Source organism: Cricetulus griseus, chromosome 2 (genome assembly GCF_003668045.3).
Source record: "Cricetulus griseus strain 17A/GY chromosome 2, alternate assembly CriGri-PICRH-1.0, whole genome shotgun sequence".
NCBI classification, from domain to species: Eukaryota; Metazoa; Chordata; class Mammalia; order Rodentia; family Cricetidae; genus Cricetulus; species Cricetulus griseus.
The window spans coordinates 94067373-94089360 of NC_048595.1; the positions used below are offsets into that span (position 1 = coordinate 94067373).

The following is a 21988-nucleotide window of genomic DNA, read 5'->3' on the forward strand; positions in this document are numbered from 1 at the left end:
TTTCCTCTTAGCACTGCTTTTAAAGTGTCCCATAAGTTTGGGTATGTTTTGCTTTCATTTTTGTTGAATTCTAGGAAGTCTTTAATTTAATTCTTTATTTCTTCCTTGGCCCAGTGATGATTCACTTGAGCATTGTTCAATTTCTATGAGTTTGTAGGGTTTCTACAATTTGTGTTGTTCCATATTAACTTTAAGCCATTGTGATCCAATAAGATACAGGGGGTTATTCCAATTTTTGTGTGTGTGTGTCTGTTGAGGTCTGCTTTGCTACTGAGTATGTGGTCAGTTTTAGAAAAGATTCCATGAGGTACTGAGGAGAAGTTATATTCTTTTGTGTTTGGATAGAATGTTCTATAGATGTCTGTTAAGTCCATTTGAGACACAGCATCTGTTAATTCCCTTATTTCTCTGTTAAGTTTCTGTCTGGCATACCTGCCCAGTGACAAGAGTGGGGTGTTGAAGTCTCCCACTATTAATGTGGGGTTTTATGTGTGATTTAGTAAAAATTTTTAAGCAAATGTTGCTACCCTTGTATTCGGAGCATAGATATTTAGAATTGAGACTTCATCTTGATGGATTGTCCTTGTGATGAATATGAAATATTCTCTCCATCTCTTTTGATTAATTTTAGTTTGAAGTCTATTTTTTTTAGATATCTGGATAGCTATAACATCTTGTTTATTAGGTCCATTCGATTGGAAACTATTTCCCAACCCTTTTCTCTGAGGTAATGACTGTTTTTGAGGTTGAGGTGTATTTCTTTTATGCAGCAGAAGTATGGGTTCTGATTTTGTACTATTCTGTTTGCCTGTATCTTTTTATAGGTGAATTGAGCCCATTGATATTAAGAGATATTAAAGACCAGTGATTGTTAATTCCTGCTATAACTGGTTTTATTGGTGGTGGTACTGTTTGCGTGTTTCCCTTCGCTGGTATGATGTTATCTGCTGCCTGTGCTTTCCTGGGTGCAGCTAACTTCTTTGGGCTGGAGTTTTCCTTCTAGTATTTTCTGTAGGACTGGATTTGTAGATAGATATTGCTTAAATCTGATTTTGTCATGAAATATTTTTCTCTGTCTATGGTGATTGAAATATTTGATTGGTTTAGTAATCTAGGCTGGCATCCATGGTCTCTTAGTGTCTGCAGAACATCTGTGCAGGACCTTCTGGCTTACAGAGTTTCCATTGAGAAGCCAGGTGTAATTCTGATAGGTCTGCCTTTATATATTACTTGGTCTTTTTCCTTTGCATCTTTTATTATTCTTTCTTTATTCTGTATGTTTATTCTGTATGGTGAGGGGACTTTTTTTGGTCCAGTCTATTTGGTGATTTGTAAGCTTCTTGTACCTTCATAGGTATATCCTTCTTTAGGTTGGGAAAGTTTTATCCTATGATTTTGTTGAATACATTTTCTGTGCCTTTGAGATGGAATTCTTCTACTTCTTCTATCACTATTATTCTTAGGTTTGGTCTTCTCATGCTGTCCCAGATTTCCTGGATGTTTTATCTTAAGAATTTGTTGAATTTAACATTTTATTTGACCAATGAATCTATTTCCTCTATCATTATCTTCACCACCTGAGAGTCTGTCTTTCATCTATTGCATTCTGTTGGTTATGCTTACAACTGTAGTTCCTGCTTATTTACCCAGATTTTCTATTTCCTTAATTCTTTTTCTTTATTGCCTCTATTTCAATTTTCAAGTCTTGGACTATTTCCTTCATTTGTTTTATTGTTTTTCTTGGCTTTCTTTAAGGTATTCATTGATTTCTTCTAATTTTTGTTTGCCCTTTCCTCCATTTCTGGATCAAGAAGTAGGATGTCGTTAAACATTTTGGTATTCATTACAACATAGTCATGGAGTAACAGGGAGTGACAGTAAGTAGCAGAATAGTTTTGTATACATGCTGATGTCACTAGGGCAAGAATAGTATTGTCAGCTGGCCCAGATCTTTGGCCCAAGATGGAGTCACCAAGATATCAAGATGTGGAACCTTGACCCTTCAGGAAAATGGAAACTGATCATTCTACAGCTCTCATAACTCTGCTGATCCCTGGTTTCAGCAGAACAGCTTGATCACAGCGTCCTGCTGTCCTAATGGCCAGAGTGACCCCCTACCCTCATAAAATGTTTCTTACTGCGATACCTTTTGACTGTTAAAGTTCCCTTTTCCTCCTCAAGTCTCTCCCACCACACTCCATTGACTAAAAGCATCCAAAAAAAAAAAAAAAAAAAAAAAAAAAAACAAACCTCAAGACTCCTTTTTGCATGGCTGATTTCCTTTCTCTTGGGGATACCCTGGCAGTTGGTACTCTGCTCACCTAGAGATCTTGAATAAAGTTTTGCTTTTTTGGCTCTCATGGTCTAATTCTCTTGTTAATCCATACAATGACCGGATCACAGGAAGTACACTGAGGACTTCCTTTATCTTTTAAGAAACTCCACTGAAGTGAAAACAGATGACTGTCTTTGCCGCAGGAAAGGATTTCAGGGTGAAGCCAGTGTGAAGAAGAGCTGAGGGGTATTAAAAATCGTGTGTGTGTGTGTGTGTGTGTGTGTGTGTGTGTGTGTGTGTGTGTGTTTACAATTGCAGATAGACATGTATGGCGGTGTCCCCTTGGGAATCAATTCTCTCCTTATCCATGTGAGTTCCCAGAATTGAACTCAGATCATCTGGCTTGACAGCAAGCCCCATTGTCCACTGTTCCATCTCATCAGCTTTTAGAAGACATTTAAACCAATTTTAGAACAGGTTAGTAGAAAGAGAAGTACCTTGGAAAGAAAGTAAGACATATTTAAGATATGTCTTAATCCCAGCACTTGAGAGGCAGAGGCAGCTGAATCTCTGTGAGTTTGAGGCCAGCCTAGAGCGAGTTCCAGCACAGCTTCCAAATCCTTCAAAAACAAAACAAAACAAAAGATTATGGGTGTGGACTTCCCAAAGAGAGTTACATTGTCTGTATAGTAGCTGTATATGCTAGCATTGGTGGCTCCTGAAGTTACTTCTCAAGGGTCTACTGAGAAAACTTTTTCCATGAATGAGCTCATGGGGTAGTTCCCCATATGTACTGGGTGTAATTGAAGATAATGAGATAAAGCCCAAGGTCTCTAGGGCTGCAGGGGAAGTTAGGATGCATTTACTGTAAACAAATAGTTTTATTTTCTAGATTCTCGGGAAATACCTTGTAAAGGAGTAAGGCCAAATTTGTTAATATAACCTTAATGTTTTTTTTAAATCTTTTTGAACATCTTTACTATTGCAGCATTAGTGGAAACCAGTCCTTGAAATAAACTTAGACAATTGGTTCTATTATGTGTCTGCCTTTAAGATTCCACTTGTTGCAGTTGGTAGTTATTGGGAATAAACTCAATTTTTCAAAGCATAAGTATCAATTATAGCTCTTACTAATTCATTCCAATGGTACTCACCCTCTTCTTTCAAGTGAAGATTAAGGATATTTGTGTTCTGCAAATACTGGAGCTACCAAGCCTTCCTGTCCATCACAGCCTCATGAAAACATCTTTACCAATGGAACATTCACAGGTCATTCCTGCTTAGGGCAGATTCTTTGCCATCATTATTTCTTTATCTAACCATGGCATTTTAAAAGCTATTTTAGGCACTATTAAAGGTTCTCTTCATTCCAAATAAACTACATTCTCTCTTTGACCAAGTTGGGGAAAAGTCTGACATGTATTTGTTGGGTAGACTTTAACAAAATGTTCTCTGCACCAAGTTCTGCAATGGGCATGCCATCAAAGTGTGAATGTCCATGAGATTAAGAGGTTCATTGTTGCACAACATCAAAGCACTTTATTAGTCTTGTTTCTTTTCAGTCTTCTTCTACAGTGAGCCTGACTTTCTCAGGCATTTTTTGACATCAATAAAACGATGAAGAAAAACTCACCACAGAATTCATGTTTCTCTTATCCTATTGTCACTACTTGCCCGGTATGGACAGAGAGCTTTGTCCTTGGCAGCAAATACAAGTAGAGAAGTCCAAACCTGAGAATAGAATCTCAAATTCTAGATGGAGGACAACAATCAATGTGATTCAGTTAAAGTAGCTTAAGTGTAAGTAGAGACACTACTGAAGTCATCATGGAACCATGCAAAGGGGTCAGACTAAATGGGGCCCTGGGGCCCTTAGTTCTGACTGATGTACAGTAGTATGCCATAGCACATAGCTTGTCTTATAATACTCTACAACTCCTGCACTATGAAACCAAAGTCTGTAGCCACAGATTTTGAAATAACAGGTAATCTTCCCAGAATCAAACTGAAAAGAAGCATGCAAATTTAGTGTGAGCCATTTTGTTGAACTGATTTTTTTTCCAAATACAGTTTGGTGAATAGCATTTCAGTGTGACATGAAATGGGTAATAAACAATCAATTTTGCCTACCACCTTTTTTTTCAAGACGGGGTTTCTCTGTGTAGCTTTGGAGCTTGTCCTGGAACTCGCTCTGTAGACCAGGCTAACCTCAAACTCACAGTGCTGGGATTAAAGGTGTGTGCCACCCACTGCCCAGCTTTAGCCTACCACCATTTTTTGATGTTTTAGGAAAAAATAAAATAAAATAGATGACTTTATTTTATTTCTTCAAAAATCCCATGTGTTTAGATAAACATTACCTTTAGTGCATAGGAGAGGAGAGAGTTCAGAGTTTGCAAACGATCCTCTCTCAGGGTTTCCATTCCTCTGTAGCATTCATGAGCCTCTAAGTAGACATATCATACCAAAAAAGGCTTAACTTGATTTAGAGGAATCTTTATGTAACAGGAAGAATAGAAATAAGAACTAGACAGAGCTGGACCACAATGTTGGAACTGATATATAGATATCATCACAGTGTTTTAACTTTATATATCTTCCCTGGGTTCCTTGCACTGCAAACAACAGATTGCATTATATATGTGGGGGCAGGTAGTTTAGCATTAGGGGTGAATAGTGGCTAACTACTTGCTCTTTTCTCCAACTTTAGTTAGGCACTTCTTAGAAGATGTATCTGAATGCATGTAAGAGAATTTAGGTAAACATTTGAGGACAAATAGGGCCAAGGAAAGTTTTAGCAGAGGTACCTTTTGTTCCTAAAAGAAGATTAAGTGTTTATTGAAAACTCAGAAGTTCCAGAGCAAGCTGAAGACTAAGGTCCCACACTAGGAATTCGGAAGTACATTTGAATATCTTAATAAATAAACACATATGCATGCACACACATACGTATCCATTCCCATTCACTCTGTCCCTACCTCCCTTTCCTCTCTGATGACCTTTCAGTCATGCTCCTAGTTGGGTTCACTTAACCTCCGTTCACATGAATTGAAAAGCACAAACACTTTCGGGTCATTCTGTGGTTCTTCAAACACCATCAAGTGAAATAAATGTCAAACAAAGGACATGAGTCAGAATACATTTTGTGATAACTTTTCTTTCTTCTATTTAGAAAAAAAAATATGTACAAAAAAACTAATAAGAGCTGACATGAGTGTGTCAAGAACACATCTTGATAGATACAGATAGGGAACTCCTTCTCTCAAAGGAAGGGCACATTATCACCATGCTAGAAAACGGGATGCAGTTAAAATCTAAGAACATTTAGAAGCCCCCAAGTGAAGATGTTGTTCTGGGTTGTATATTGTAGATGCTCTGATATCCTTCTGTAAAATAATACTGTGCAAATTGTAAAATATTCTTTTCATAAAAAGTCCATACAACATGAATACAAAACTGTTGAGTTGGCAGGAAAGGCTGGTGCTAACTGCTCTTTTGGATAGAAGGCTACAGTTTCACCTGCCTGCCTAAGGACAGAATTCCAGATCGATCTTGAATTCCTTAGGTGGGCAAGGCCATTATCTAAGAAAGAGTCATATAAGCAACCCCCACCCCAAATATTGGCTTCTGTGTCAATATTTAGGAAACTAGAAATCTTCACTAGTATGCCACTGTCACTTTAACTTGGAATACAATAAATTATTAACAGAACAGAACACGATGTTCTATTCCAAATATTTTCCTCAAGATTGATTTTGAAATTTATAATTAACCACCATGGTCCTTCCTGTAAACTTCCTGTAAAGTTTAACTCTCATTAAAATTCAAAGCTTCTGGAGGAGGCAGAAACTGTGATAATAAAGGTTTAAAGTGGATCATTCACTTTATTTGTGTCTATAAAACTGAGAAAAGATTTGTGTACAAATATCACAAAACAACATCAACCATTGAGTAAATGTGATTCTTCAATGCACACTTGAACAAGAGCAAAATTTTGTTGGTTTTAAAATTCTGGCATAAATATATTAAAACTGACAAAAACAGATCAGAGCAAGCTACATCACTTTTTAATACAAAAAATGTACAAAACATTAGCCTCTAACTAGATAAATGTAATACTTGTCTTCACAGTTTGACTTGAGTCACTGTGTGTTTTGAAGCATTGAACTAGAAGGTTGTTGAGAAAAAAAAAAAGAAACCAGTTACAGCTGCATCTCTCCATTCATCTCAGGTGACTTCAGTCATGGAGGCCGAGTGATTCTGTAGAGCAAGCAACAGGTAGACACTCAGGGCTGGACTGACTGATTTCTACACACTCTCATCATTCCTGAAATGTCTTTCAGGCTAAAGCTCGCTGGTCTCTTTATTTTTTAATTTTTAATATTTTAAACTTTTTGCACAATGTATTTTCATCATCGTTTCCCTTACCCCCAGATCCTTCCCTCTCTCAACCCACCCAACTCCATGTTGTCTCTCAAACAAATAATGACAGCAACCTAAACAAAAACAGCAATACACCAATTATTTCCCCTTAATGCATTCTTTTAAGACCCCTCAACTCCTGATACCTCTTCCTTCAGGATTTCTAACCAAGGTAGAATCATTTCTTCATGTAAACACTTCCTTACTGTTTTAATGTAAGTATTTAAAGATTTCAAAGTGACAGTTATATTTCATACCTTTGAAATGTTTTGAATACTGAATACCAACTAAACTTGCAGGACCTATTCTTTGAGTTATGAGTTCTGTGGAACTAAAATTAATATTTTCCAGTGGATAGAGGGGTTTTCCTTTAGGTTTTCCTTTAACCTATAGGGGATGTGGTCTATATAATGAAGAAGAGCCATTAAAATGTCTTTATCCATATTTTTAAATTAAATTTTATTTATACGTATGTGTCCATGTGTACAAATGTGGGACCACACATATGTGGAGGTCAGAGGATAGGTTGTAGGAGATAGTTTTCTCCTTCCACCATCAAAGTCTCAGGAACTCAGTTCACCAGGTTTGATGACAAGTACTTTTACCTTCTAAGTCATCTCACTGACCCTAAATTTTCTTAAGACTTGCTTTCTGGTCTTGTACATGATCATTTTATATATTAAAATATTTTATGTGTTTTGAAGAATTTTTTTGTATAATGTAAATGAATATTATCAGACATCTGTATATTCTGTTGCTTGCTTGTTCCTGAAATGTGGTAAAAGTATACTACTTCAGAAGTATGTATTTTTCCTTGTAATTCTGTCACATTTCATTTACAAAACTTGCTAATGTGGTTTCCAAAGTCTTATCCTTTGTTTAAACTTAAAACCCTAAACTACAGGCCCATGGGATTGGTAAATACTTAAGGAAACTGTAGTTTTCATCTCATTGTTTGAGGATGTTTGGATCTTTGTTTTAAGACACTGGAGACATACTCTTGGGAGATCAGTTGTATGTTTTAAAAAAGATTTATTTTATTTTATGTATGTACATGTGCATATGTTTGTATGTATGCACCTGTGTTTATCAGGAGGTCAGAAAAGGGCATTGAGTAGCTTGGAGCTGCAGTTTTGAGGGTTATGGAGCAAGTACACAGCTACTGCACTATACTCCTAGCTCATAATCCCATAACCAGCCCAGGCTATTGTGACTACCAGACTTGGGTTCCAGGAACAGAATTCTGGACCTCTGCAAGAATTGCTGAGTCAGCTCTCTAAACCCCGAACTATATATTTTAAAAGCTGGGGATTTGGTGTTTTTCAAGTTGTGCCAATTGAACTTGGATGGATTTATTTCTACAAAATGAAAAACAAAAACTTTGTTTAGTTAATGTCACATTAATTAATTCATTAATATTACTTAGAGTTGAACCTAGGCTCTTATGCTTGCCAGGCAAGTGCCCTGTTACTGAGCAATATTCCAATCCCATAATTTTCCTTAAGAAAGACTTACTATTTTTATTTTTTATGTGCCTTAGTGTTTTGCCTGTGTGTATGTCTGGTACACCAAATGTATGCAGCGCCTGCAAAGATCAGAAGAGAGTGTTGGATCCCCTGGAACTGGAGTTACAGATGGTCATAGGTCACCACATGGGCTCTGGGAACTAAGTCCACATCCTCTGCAAGAGCAAGAGTTCTTAATGGGGATCTACCATTCCTGTTCCGATTTTACTTTTATAATCTACTTCTTTGTTTTGTCAATGCTTGGGTAATCTATGTGTTTATATAATTCTATGCAATATTAAGTAATAAGGATGAAATAATTCAGTAACTTAAGACAATCAGATGGGTGACTTTGACTACTTTTTTTCTTTTTATAGTATAAAGTTTGGGTTAGTACTAATTCTGAATCAAAAGTGCATCAGAATCCACTGAAAACATTTTTTTCCTGTTTTTTCCACTCTGAACATGCTGAATTAAAATCCCTTGGCGGCAGGTAGTGGTGGTGGTCTAGGCATCTATAGTCTTGTTACCAATTGGATTCGTCTTCTGTTTTTTTTTTTTATGAATTAAAGAAAACCATGTATTTTCCTTACAAGTAGAAGACAGGGAGACTCTGCCACATCCAGAGAGAGTTAACAAGTTGCTTCATTTCTAATTTAGATTCTTTGTTAGGGTGATATGGGCATTCAGTTGTAGAGCATGGGTGGGTGAAAGACCAGGCTGGTCTTTTGGGGTCATTTAGTAACCCTATAGGCCCATACAATGATGGTTGGAAAACATGATCTCTTCTGTTTGGATTTTCTATGGTGATTTACATTTTATTTTCTTTATACCGCACCTGGTCTTAATCAGAAGTATCAGTGGGAAATGTAGAATGTACATATCAAACATGGGTTTTAAGGAGGAGGGCACCATGAGGCAAAGGGAAACATGTTCTAGGGAAGGCAAAGGAGATGCCTGATTCTGGACCAGGGGAAGCTGTTTCTCGAAAGACTCTGAATGGCAGATGGATTACATGTGTGTAAGTATGTGCTCCAAAGGGCAGTTCTGGTCTTTGAAATCTCCACAGTTCCTCCCTTGGAAGGTGGTTCCATTCATCCAATCACAAAGCAGTAGCTTCTACTGTAAACTCTGGCATCAGGTGTGGTACAGGAGGCTCTTACCCAGAAAGCACATTTTCATACTCAAGCCTGAGAGAGGTAGATTTTAGAAAAGGAAGTTTGCTAGAATGAAAGATGAGGCTGTATGCTACAGTAGGACACACAGGACCTTCAGCGTTAGATGGATCTGTGTTTAACTTTGATTAAGTAATGTTATTTAGGCATGTCTTCTGTTTTTTGTATGAATTAAAGAAAACCATCTGTTCTCCTCACGAGTAGAAGACAGGGAGACTCGGCCACATCCAGAGAGAGTTAATTTTTGATTGCTCTTTCCAAAACAGAGCAATGTTAATTGCAGGGTACTGTGAAAGTGAGAGAAAAGGACTCTCACTGACTGCTTCTTCTCTTTCATGAACAACAACTAAAGGGTATTATATTCCTATCTCTGGGATTAAAGGCATGCACCACCAACACTCAGTTTTGAACAAAACCCTCTAAAAGGACTTTTTGTAGAACACCTACCCAGAAAGTGTTGTTATGCTGAATTTGTGATTGTTGTTAAGACAGATCATACACCTCTAGCTTGAGTCACTAGTCACTAGATGGAACAAAATCTTTGTCCTGCTAAACACAGTTGCCTTTCCATTTACCCATGGGTTCTGCAGCCATGAATTTGTAAATCAGATGCTAAGTATCTAGGAACCTGAATATATACAACATTGTTTCCATGTCAGTATTCACCTCACCAGTTCAGTTTAACAGCTATTTACTCAGTGTTTGCATTGTTGTAGGCATGACAAGTGAAGGGGAGATAAATGCATATATGAATTTCTGTGCAATTTCCATGCAAACATCATGCTATACTATATTAGGAACTTGCAAACCTTAGGCTTTCATATGCCCTGGAAGTTTGGATACACCCTCACAACCCTGTCCCAAAGGAAAACGGAATTGCACAAGAAACAACTCAGTTGTCAGTCCAATTGGATTCCCTAATGAATAGTTCAAATTTCATGAATGTTGATTGTACATTAGAGGCCAAAGTACCCTAAATCTGCACAACACTAAGCACTTCCTCAGGTTTATGTAAACAATCTTCCAAGATCATGGGTTTGCTTGCTAAAGTCACTTTACTGTACCTGTGCACTTAAGGTTTCCAGAGGGCTTTCTATCCTTGGAAAAGCCATCAAGGGAACTCCACGGGGATCCTCTGGCTTGGGTTTAGAAGGAGAGCCCTGCGTTCCTTTAAAGTTATGAACCACACACATTCCCTGCAGATGGGGAAGAACAGAAATTGTGGTCAGACTCCAGTGGAAAGTTATGAACTACCACATTCCCTGCAGGGTAGGGGGTGCAGAGATTGGGGTCAGACTCCAGTGGGCAGTGTCTGGTCATCTTTGAGTATGGCACACTGCTGTCCTTGAATATCGTTATGGAGGTGATATATTTCGTTGGAATTTTGGGAGACCAAGAGTGTGCTGAGTACACTGTATGTAATGGTGAGGCAAATTCACCAGGTGGGTGAGGACAGCCAGTCGACTCCACAGAGCTCATCTCTTCAGCTGTCAAATGGGAATGGGCATACTTACCATATAGATTTGTGACAGTATGATAAATGTAAGCCATCTCATAATCAAAGCAAGCATGTCCTGAGGGTTGCTATGTGTTTGGTAGTGTCCTGAGGGTTTTGTCTCATTTTTGTTAACCCAGCCAACAATTTCCAACAGTAAGGAGTGAGGTGCTACTAATTGTTCAGCTTGAACAGGCAAAGTTTAAATTGCTCAAAATCCCGTCACTATTACTATTTTGTCTCTTGAGTACCAAACTCAGCAAGTACTCAGTGAAAGGGGTAAACTAAACTCAAAGACTTCATTCCTAGGAATAAAGGGACCAGAACCTCACTCAGTCCCCTGCTTTAGCAGCAATGACAGGCTACAGAAAAGACATGTAGGTCTCTGAGACAAGGAAACTCCAGATCCTCTGGCCTCCTGGAGCCTAGGGCCAAACTGAACACAAAGAAACTCCAGACCCCACTAGCCTCCTAACTACTTCGTTCCTGGGAACTGTTTGGCCACAAAAGAAACTCCAGGGGAGACCAAAACCTCCCCTATAGTCTCCAGGATACAGTTCTAAAAACTATTGGTATCTATATACAACAGGCCACGTGCAAGTAACAAAACAAAGCCATAGAAACCACAGAATGTTCCCTCTCATCACTGACCAATGAGAATACCTGGTACACAGGTATTTCATGCCAAAAATATGCCTTTGAAAAATTTCTTGATTGTTCCCCAAATGTCAACCAATCAGAAACCAACCCATACCTGTTGATGTAATCCTGTGACTTTTGTCTTTAAAGACCTAGCAATAGACAGAGAACGTCACCCCTTCTGGAGGCTGCTGTGTCAGTTTGTGGGGTCCCTCCTGAGGTAGGATAGAACAATTAATAAACCTCGTGCATTTGCATCGGTGGTCTGTCTCCCTGGTCTCTTTGGGGATCCTTGTGATTCAGGCACAACACTCAGCCCATATTGGCTGATGTTTAACTTCTGCCTAAAATGATCATAGCCAAATTTACTTGACTTAAACAACTGACTAGCAGCTGGGCATTGATGACTCATGACTTTAATCCCAGAACTTGGGAGGCAGAGGCAGGCGGATCTCTGAGTTCAAGGCCAGCCTGGTCTACAGAGCGAGTTTCAGGACAGACTCCAAAGCAATAGGAGAAACCCTGTCTCAAAAAACCAAAAACCAAACCAAACCAAAACACAACTGACAAGCAATATGTATGTATGTATGTATGTATGTATGTATGTATGTATGTATGTATCTATCTATCTATCTATCTATCTATCTATCTATCTATCTATCTCTATTGAAAACTTTGCCTATAAATGATTGTCTGCTTTTCTTATTTCCTATCTGTGTCATAAGTTTTTATCATCTTCTCTGCCTGTATTGAATTTGTCTTCCAATTTCCATAATTTCTCTTGTTATTCCACATCTCTGTTTATATATGTAGTGTTTTCTGTCCTGTAATTTTTCAAACCGTAGAGAACATTTACACAGACATTTTTATCTGTCTCTTCTCCACCTCAACTACAGCTATGCTTAAAATTTTGGCCATTTAGGAAATGGTTGAAGGCTAAGGTGTCAGAGCCTTATGTATTTTGAGGCTCAATTTCCTAAACAATAAAATGAAGAGAAAATATTGCTAGGGGTGCCCTAGGAACTCACAATTTGAGGTATTTTTACTGTAGGACATGTAGTAATTGCTCAACCAACATTTTCCTTCCTCATTCCCCATGTTATTCCTCATGGGAAACAGACACCTATAGCAAAGATTATACTGACACTGTTGTTTTTTGTCTCTTCCTGTGTCTCCTCTCCAGATCTCTGTTCTGGTTTCTTCCATTCTCCCTCTGAGTTCACCTTCCTCCCTGTTCCCAGCTTGATGTGTGTCTCTGAGGTGTGGGTATGTGCATGCAAGGCAGACAGCAATTCAATGGCAAATTTGGATTTTTAAGTAAAAACCATCAGATGAAAGCAAAATTGTCAATAACGGTTAAACCACTGGAAGCAATAACAGACTAAATAGTAACCGAGGGGTAGGCAAGAAACTGCAAATGACTAACAGGAAACAAGTCTAATCTTAAAGCAGAATCTGTACATGGCATCCCAGCCACCCACAGGCTTTACGGACATCATTTCTCAAAGACTCCAAGCAGCTATGTGGGCAGTCTTCATGGCCATTTCATAGTGCTCTCTAGTGGCGTTGGATGTCAAGACTGCTTGACTTTTCTTCTGAGCCTGTCTTTATTCATGTATCAGTGAGCTCCCTTGAAAAACACTCCATTCTCTTGAAGTCACCTGTAATTCTTGTTTTCTTTCAAAAGTCTTTCCCAGGGAGTCTCTTTAATGAGACTCCAGATCATGGGAACATTCCAGTGCTTTCTCTGTGACTTTACCCAGAGAATTTGCCCTCCAATCCCCCCTCTTCCATTATAAAAAGAAAGCTGGGAGCTGATGGAGGGAATGTTGAGTGACAATAGCTTCTGATAATGTTCCATAGAAAAGTGTGAGCATTTTCAGGTAAAATGTAGAGGTAGAGGCTGGGATAGTCATGCATGTATTTTTTTTTTTTTTTTGCATTGAGAGCAGAAAGGGAAAAAAGAGTTAAGTCATAAGAATATATGAATATAAATATATGAGTATATGTGTGTTGCGAGTCTTAAAAGGGCTTGGACTATCAAGGACAGAGTAGAATGGGTGGCAGGTCCTTGAAGATTTTAGTGACCTCATCTCTTTGGGTAGTGTCTTGCTACTGACAATGGCTTTATTTTATGCAGGACATGTGAGTTTATATGCCTGGTGACCTACTGTTAAAACAACCAAAGAACAAAACCGTATCTCTCTGGTATGTCCAGGAAATATAACACTATAGAGCAATAAAAAGAAATGAGTTATCGTTACATTCCACAACATGAATATGTCTCCAAATATAAACTATAATGGAAGTAAAAAGTCAGAAAATACCTATTATATCACTTCATTTACGTGAAATCCAAATGTAGAAAAACAAATTAAACCCCAATGGTTGCCTGAGGTAAAGGGGAAAGAAAAAACAAGAGAGATGTAAAGTTTATCACATTGGACAGTGTGTACCACCCTGTTTCTGCCACACTTCAATGAAACTGGATTAGAACAAGATAAAAATGAGCACAGATTCTTCTTTTCCAGTCCTAGTCAGATTAAGGGATTTTTCCAGAAGAGCATGTAGCCATGTCACCATCTCTTTGAAGAACTAAAAAATCATCAGAACTTCAAAGATATGGAGGCAGCTGTGTTTGCCTAAATTCTTCAGGGTGTCAAATATAGATGCCACTTAGTTAAAATAAGATGCCAACAGGCCTCTAAAAGGCAAATGATTAACTATAGGGTTTCTATACTTCTGAAATGGTATGTACATGTATACTAAGACAGTTCTTGGGTCCAGATGCAGCTTTTTTTTGTTTTTGTTTTTGTTTTGTTTTGCAGTGCTGTAGGAGAGAGCCTGATCCACTAGTGGTCTTCATCCTTTGTGCATTGCCTAGAAACATGTAGCTCCTGAGCCCTGGACACTGACTGTAAATATTCAAACACTTAGTTTGAGACACACTATGTTACCAAGCTGAAAGCTTGAAGACAAAACATAGCCTTCTTGGGGATAGTATTCTCCTTGACTCTCTCAAGAAACATGGCTAGTCATATTTCTTGAAGTAAGGTGCCCAGTCTCTGTTCTTGCAGAAATAGCATGCATATTCTCTGGACAGTGACCTGAGGAACAATGACTCAGACTGGAATCTGGGAAACTCAGTGCACTGTGACTTTATGCAGAGAACATAAAAGGGATGACGTGGAGAGAAAGAGGCCAGCATACCAGGAACAGTGCCACTGCAGTGCCCAGGATGAATCCAGCAATCACATCCGAACAGTGGTTCCGGTACTCTGAGACCCGGTTGAGGCCTGTCAGGAAGGCTGTACAGAGGGTCCCCAAACACAGCACTGGCTTGGCCAGTCGACTGCTCTTTGTCTTGATTGTGCTTGTGATGTACATCTGCAGTGAGAGACAGACCAGTGAGTTTCAGGCAGTCCTTATGCTGGTGCATCCGCATGAATGCACTCATGTCCCAGGTCGGGAACAGAGGCTTTGACAAAGGGAACCATGGCAACTACATCTCTTTGGACAACTTCATTAAGCTAGTTAGTTAGTGAGGAAACAGTGAATCAATGACAATGAGCATGTGTTCTTAATCACTTTTGCATCGTAATGAGTTTGTGAACAGAGGCTATATTGACAGAAGGAGTAACTGAAGGATAATGGCTGGGTTCAGAACACACAGTTTTTATGTGAAGAAACATAGAATTGTGTGGTGCTATTAAAACACATAAAAATCTTAGGTACCAATTAAACCTTTTATTTGAATGAGTTTGTGGCAGAGGATATCAGGTAGATGAGAGACTTTACCTTTTACTTTTTGGAGTATGATAAAAAATTGCTCACAAACTGACTGATGGACCTAATTTGAATGGCCCAATCCTGACTACAGGTCACTGTTGTGCTGGAAGTTGATTCTCACACCAGGGACAACTGTGCTCTGCTCTATCCATTTGTCTACTTCAGAGTGTTTTAAAACACTAAACTTTTCTGTGTACCACAATATACGAGAGTGAATGCTCTGAATCAAATAAAAGATGTGTTCACTGAAGCTTGAAATGTGGGCTATTATTATCAAATGTTATTGTAGATGTTGTGATCACTGCCCGGCCCCTCCCACAAGGTCTACAATTAAGAAACCTGCTTCCAGAAAATCACATTACTTTCATAATTACTACAACATACCAGCAGAGGGCACTAGTGACTCACCATTTCTCCTTTTTCCTTTTGGATGGACTGCTATGTAACCCAGTCTGACTTTAAACTCACTACAATCCTCCTGCCTCTCCCTCCCATGTGGGTTTGGGGACTACAGACTTGTCTCATCATTTCTTATCAAATGTGGTGAGTTCAGTAACCCTAAAAAGGCACAAGGAAAGGCTGACATTTAAGACCATAACCTATCGAATATTTGGTATCCTGAGCACAAATACATTCACATGGGTGTATCTGGCAATATTACATGGGAAGGTAATTTTTATGACGATGCTTCAATACTAGTATGAATCCTGGTGGGATAAAGGAGCCTCTCTATCCTAGTTAGCAGGTGACCAAGGTCACACAGATTATAACATAATGTAGTATTCTCACACTATGGGAATTGTTTCTTAAAATGCTGAATGCAAATACATATGTTCAATTTGATTTTTTTATGCTTCTATATTGTTTTCTAGGTATGTCTTTTATGAGTCTTTCCTGTAAAAATATTAACTATTAAGAATATAGAACCCCTGGTTGATATTCTTTACCGTATTAACTGGAAACTAGGAAGCAACAGCTGAATAATGTTTTCATTAGAGTTTTCTTCTTATTTGACACATAATAATTGCAGACATTTATGTGTGCTGTGTAGTGTTTCAAAACTTCTCTGCACCACAGAATGATCAAGTTCTGGCAATTAGCATATCCATCAGTTTAGCGTAATCCTGAAAGCTTAATTTAACACACAACAGAAACTATTTACTCAGTTGGAATGTTGTGTCCAGGTTTATCTAATTCAGTGTGAGGCCTGATTTGAATGGGTTGCTATCCAAATCTTCAGATGATGCCTGCATTGCATGCTACGTGCATCCACTATATTTAATTTTTTCTGCTGCCACTGAGGTTTGGGTCTCATTTGATGATGACACACTGATTTAAGTTACTGATTTATTTGTATAATGGTGTTATCTAAAGTAATTTCACACAGTAGTGAATTGAGCCTGATAAAAATACAAAAGTTGAGGGCAAAAAGCACATGACTTTATACAGATTATGCTCTAGATAGTTCCGGAACAATTGAATATTATGAAAATCAGAAAACACACTAAATACCCCAGAGGATCCCTGGCCTATTTTCCCTCTTTGTTTTGTAAAGAAAAGAATAAGTCTAACCAGATGACAACTGATTTGTATTCTCTGCATTTGTATGTCCTTAACCTGGGGGGTAGCTGGATTTATTTTGTCATGTAGTCATTACAGAGAAGATCCCAGAGGATTAATTAGGAAACTTTGGATGTCTAGGCAGGATGCTCATGGACACCAGAGGTGATCTGTGGTAAAGACTCAGCAGCATTACTTGCTCCAAGCCGCAAGGAGGAGAGTATTCATGTAACAGTTTGAGAAACTGCAGGGTGGTGCAGAATTATAGTGTGGCTCCAGAACAGCACACTAGTCTCATGTCTGCCTATACATTTGCAGGTGAGGCCCAGGTGAAGATAGGGCTAGACTCAGCTGCATAGAGGCAAAATGTGCCTCCCACAGTGGTTGAGTGGAGGATGGGATGCTGCCCCTTGCAGATGGAGGCTGAGGGAGTAAGATGAGGATATCCCAGAATATCTGGGTGGTTTGAAAGGAGACAGCTCTTTCTTTCTTCTCCATGCTCCACTGAGACTCTGACCAATGGCTACTTCCACTGGTAAAATGCACCAGTGACCTGTGGTATTGGCTTGTGTGTGTACGACCAAGCCGGCAGTCGTGCTTCTGAGTTCTGAGTCCAAAGGAAGCTAGGTTAAAGAAAAGTGCCGAATGACATTTCCAACATGGACTTTAGTTAAAATGTGCAAAAGTAAGGAAACACTATTGCTTTTCCTCTAAAGAGAGGAAAATAATTATTTATTTATTTATTAACTACAATAACATTAACAATTGTAATAATAATAACTATTATTGATAATTAAAATAACTATTATTGATAATTAAAAATAAATTATATATTGCTAGGTTATAATGCCCTAGACAATCAAAGGTGGTATGATCTGGGGAGAAGTGGGAAGTGACATTTGAGGTCTTAAATTCTAGAATTATCCAACTCTTAACAAAGCATTCAAACATGTTGCATGAAGCACAGGACACATATGTTGAATCCTGGGATACACACTGTAAAGTCAGCCACACACTGAGGTCCACACTTGAAAACCTAGCCAAGAGGAAGGTATGCTGTTATGGAACCAACTAAAACTGTGACGGTGGTGAGAAAATCCCAAGAGCTAGGCCACACCTCTGGTTGTGTGTTCTTAGATATTCATGAGGCCTTAGTTTCCCACCTGTAAACTGGGAGGGTGTAAGTGGGGGATTATCAAATTTCTTTTCAAACCAAGCTTTCAGGGCAGTTAGGATTAGGAGGGATTCAGGAGGGAGGTTATTTTGTCAAAGGTGTGAAGTGGTGTGAGAGAAACGTATTTTATGTGACTTTTAAAAAAAATCACTGTGTGACTGGGATGACAGAATGTTGGTGGAAAGGGTGAGAGACACATCCCAGCAAAATCCCAACTCAGAGAGACAGTAAGAGTCACATACTCACCGTGGCATATAAGGCAGAGTAAATGCTCAGAGCAGCGTGTTTGGAGGGGAAGGACCTCCGAGCCTGTTCTATGACTTCTAGGTCCCCAGTGCAGATGTTGCCATTGGTGATGAACTGGTGGTGTGCCCGGCAGTCTGTACTAGTATAGTTTGGCTGGCATACTGTCAGGAAGTATGGTGTTAGGTGACCAGTGACCACTTGCCCGGCGTTTACAAAAATGTCAGTAGCAAAAAGTCCAAATGCAAATACCCCTATAAGGAGATTTGAAAGAAATCAGACTGGTGACATGCACTTTCAGTTGTGTTTTTCCCCAGAGAAGAAGCAATTGGGAGAGTCCATGATGACACCTTCAAAAAGATTTTATAAGTCAAATTGTCCCTTCACCTTTATCCTTCCAGGGCATGAAGCCTGGCTCCTAAATGACCATTTCTTCCAAATCTTGGCTGACTGTCTACTGATGGCATTTTACTGCTTTGTGTGAGTGCTTTAGCAGCAACATAGTCTCAGTGGGAGGAGTTGGAAGTTTGGGTCTCATGACCCAGCTTTGGTAGCCAGTTCAGATGAGTAGTGCAACTTCTTATCATCAGTGCCCTTGACTGAGAATTAGAGGCAGGGTCATTTGGGGAGATGGCATCTACACAAAATACCCAGCATGGTGTCTGGGTTTTGCTTTGCTTTTCAAACAGGTCTCATGTAGCCCAGAATGGTCCTAAACTCCCTATGTAGCCCAGGATGATCTTGAAATGCTTGACATTCCTGCTGCCGCCTCGTCAGTACTGGGATTATGGGAGCATGCAGGCCTAGCTGGTTTATGCAGTGCTGGGAACTGAACTGGGTCTTTCTGCATGATACACAAGCACTCTATCAACCAAGCTACATCTCCAGCCTCACGGTATCTTAAGTAATTCCTCCTTCTTTAGAAAATATATTCATTCTATTTTTATCTAGAGATGCAAAGAGGCAGTTATCTATAACATCTCACTGGAATAAATAAACATTTCGCAGAGTTCCCCCAAAAGAGAAAAATAAAAAGGTTATTAAAAATTGTCACTACATTATCTTATTTGATGTGGGAAATAGTAAATGAGAAAAATAGAAAAGAAATTAAGGTCAAGTGTTGTCCACTGTATTAGTTTCTTACTGCTGCAACAACAAACTGCCATAAAACAGCACGGCTTAGTACAAATCTATACCTTCACCAAGTTCTAGAAGTTGGAAATTCAAAATAAGTTTCTGCAGGAGAAGCTTTCTTTGGAAAGTCCAGGATAGAACTCATTCCTTATTTTTTTCCAGCACTTAGGAGTTGCCTCCTTTCCAGAACTCACCTTATTCCATTGCTCCACTGACTCTGACTTTCTCACCTGTCTTGTAAAAGAACTTGTGATTGCATTTAACCTACCTGAATAAACCAGGGGAAGCTCCTGATCTCAAGATCATTGCTATAAACTCACCTTCAGATTTCCCCTTTTCACATAAAGTAACAAGTTCATTGTTTCCAGGGTATCTTTTGGTGTGTGTGTGTGTGTGTGTGTGTGTGTGTGAGAGAGAGAGAGAGAGAGAGAGAGAGAGAAAGAGAGAGAGAGAGAGAGAGAGAGAGAGAGAGAGAGAGGAGAGAACATTCTCCTTTGTGTGTGTTTGTGTGTGCATGTGTGTCTCTGTGTGTATGTATGTATGTATGTATGTATGTATGTATGTATGTATGTATGTGCGTATGTGTGTGTGCATGTGTGCTTATTCTGACTATTTTTTTTAGCTAGGAAGCTTGGTTCATAAACTACTCTAGATTTTTAATCTGCTCTCTGGCAAATTTCACAGTGTTATCCTTAACAAGCTTGATCAAGCTTGATAAACAGGATTCCTTTTGTTGTTGTTGAAAGCAATTTTTAACTGACATGTAGAAGTATAAAATTACACACACTTGGGGGTATCCTGTGATATTTTGAGACATGTGTATGTTGTCATCTGTATCATGACTTAAGTGACAAAAGCATCATTTACATATTTTCCTCAATTTTGTCATTCATGCTGAAAATAATGAAACTCCTATTTCTAGAATTTTAAAATCAATATCATGTATATCATCAATATTGATAGTTATTGGGTGGAGAGACAACACAGTGGTTAAGAGCACTGGCTGCCCTTGCAGAGGATCTAGGTTCACTTCCTAGAACCCACATGGTGGCTCACAAGTGTCTGCAACTCCAGGTCTAGCGATCTGATGCCTTCTTCTAGTCTCATGAGTACTGCATGCATGTAGTGAACTAACAAAAATACAGACAAAACTCACTGAAAATTAATCTTTAAAGGTCGATAACTATTTCTGCATGAAATAAAAGGATAGTGTTGGGGGAAGAAGGAAGGAAACTTATTACTTTGTATGCTAACCTAAAATGTAATAAAACTCCCTAAATAGATGACATTCTAACTTTTAGCAAATTATGTGGATGAATAAACTGTGTTTTTTGGGAAAAAAAGGTTGATAATTATCCTATTGCCATAGCTACCTGTATCTTCAGTAGTCACTGAACAACCTTTCTCCAGACCTCCCCCCATGGCCATTCAGCAATGTTGAAATCCCATTTTTGGGCTTCTATAATAAGAGAGTTTATATAGTACTTAGTCTTTCTATGGCTCTTTATGGCCTCATTTTGATCCATATTGATTACTATAATTTTCCTTCCCGTGGCTTGGTGAGAAGTGTTTTATCACAATGAGAACTGGTGTCTTTAATAGCTGCAGCCGCCTCATGCTTAGGGGGTCTGACCGGGGAGAGCAGGTATCCATTGATCATGCCTGACAGTTTTCAACCTCAGGCTCTAAAAGTCAGAGTGGCTGGAAATTTCTTACATCTTCAAGTAAGGTTCTAAAAGATGAGGTCCGTGGCTTGTTCAAGGGGTAATAGCTCTGTCTAGACAATCTTTTCCAGGAAACAAGGGTTATTTATGATTTGAAAATAGAAAAGAGACAACATTTTCCTGTGGCATTTTATTTGTCACACAAGGGCAGCAGTAGGTTTTTGGCAAAGGAGGGTTCCTAGGTTCCCAGGATCAGTGTCTGAAGGCCAGCTTCATTCATGCTCACAGTGACTCTGGGACGGTGGGCTCTGCACACTCTGTCCTGCTACCATGCTTTTCACTGCTTCCCCCATTTTTCTCTGCTTAAATCGGCTTTTCCTGCAGGGTTAACAGCATCCACTCTCCTCACATTTCATTCTGACATGTTTGGTCCAGATCTGAAGGTCTATGCTCACCCAAGGGATGCCACCTTCCTTGGGCATGCGCCATGACCACAACGGATGGTAGAACCCACAGTGGTGACTTACAGGCAATGTCAGATCACACTGTGTTTTTGTAAAAAAGACTTAGCCTTTCCTTTATTGCTCAATTGATGGGGGGTGTCCTTGAGATTATTTTTACAATTCTCAAAAACTAAATGTGGCAGTGCTGTTCTTGGAGTTTGGTGAAATAACCTGTATGGTCTCATCTCTTGAAGGTATGACACTAAGAAGATGTTTAAAAAATATCTCTACAATATAACATGATTCCTAAAATTATTTCAGTGAGATCATACTTTTAAAAAGTTAGAAATGTTTTCTGTAACTTTTCTATTAGCACATATTAATTATGTATAATAATGGGGTTCAGTATGACATTTTCACACATGTAGATAATGTATTTTGATCATATTCATTGTTCATTACCCTCTTTT

At 38.9% G+C, this 21988-nt stretch overlaps 1 protein-coding gene across 1 annotated transcript in view; it reads right to left on the bottom strand.

Moving 5' to 3' along the window:
• Positions 1–6502: 6502 nt before the first annotated feature.
• The window catches only part of Plppr1 (phospholipid phosphatase related 1), a 124101-nt gene continuing 108615 nt past the window's right edge, over positions 6503–21988 (bottom strand). Inside the window, exons 4-7 of the mRNA XM_035438974.1 lie at positions 18281–18531; positions 14722–14898; positions 10442–10573; positions 6503–6535 (exon numbers count right to left, since the gene is read on the bottom strand). Of these exons, the coding sequence (XP_035294865.1) occupies positions 6503–6535; positions 10442–10573; positions 14722–14898; positions 18281–18531 (593 nt within the window). The remainder of the gene's footprint in view (positions 6536–10441; positions 10574–14721; positions 14899–18280; positions 18532–21988) is intronic.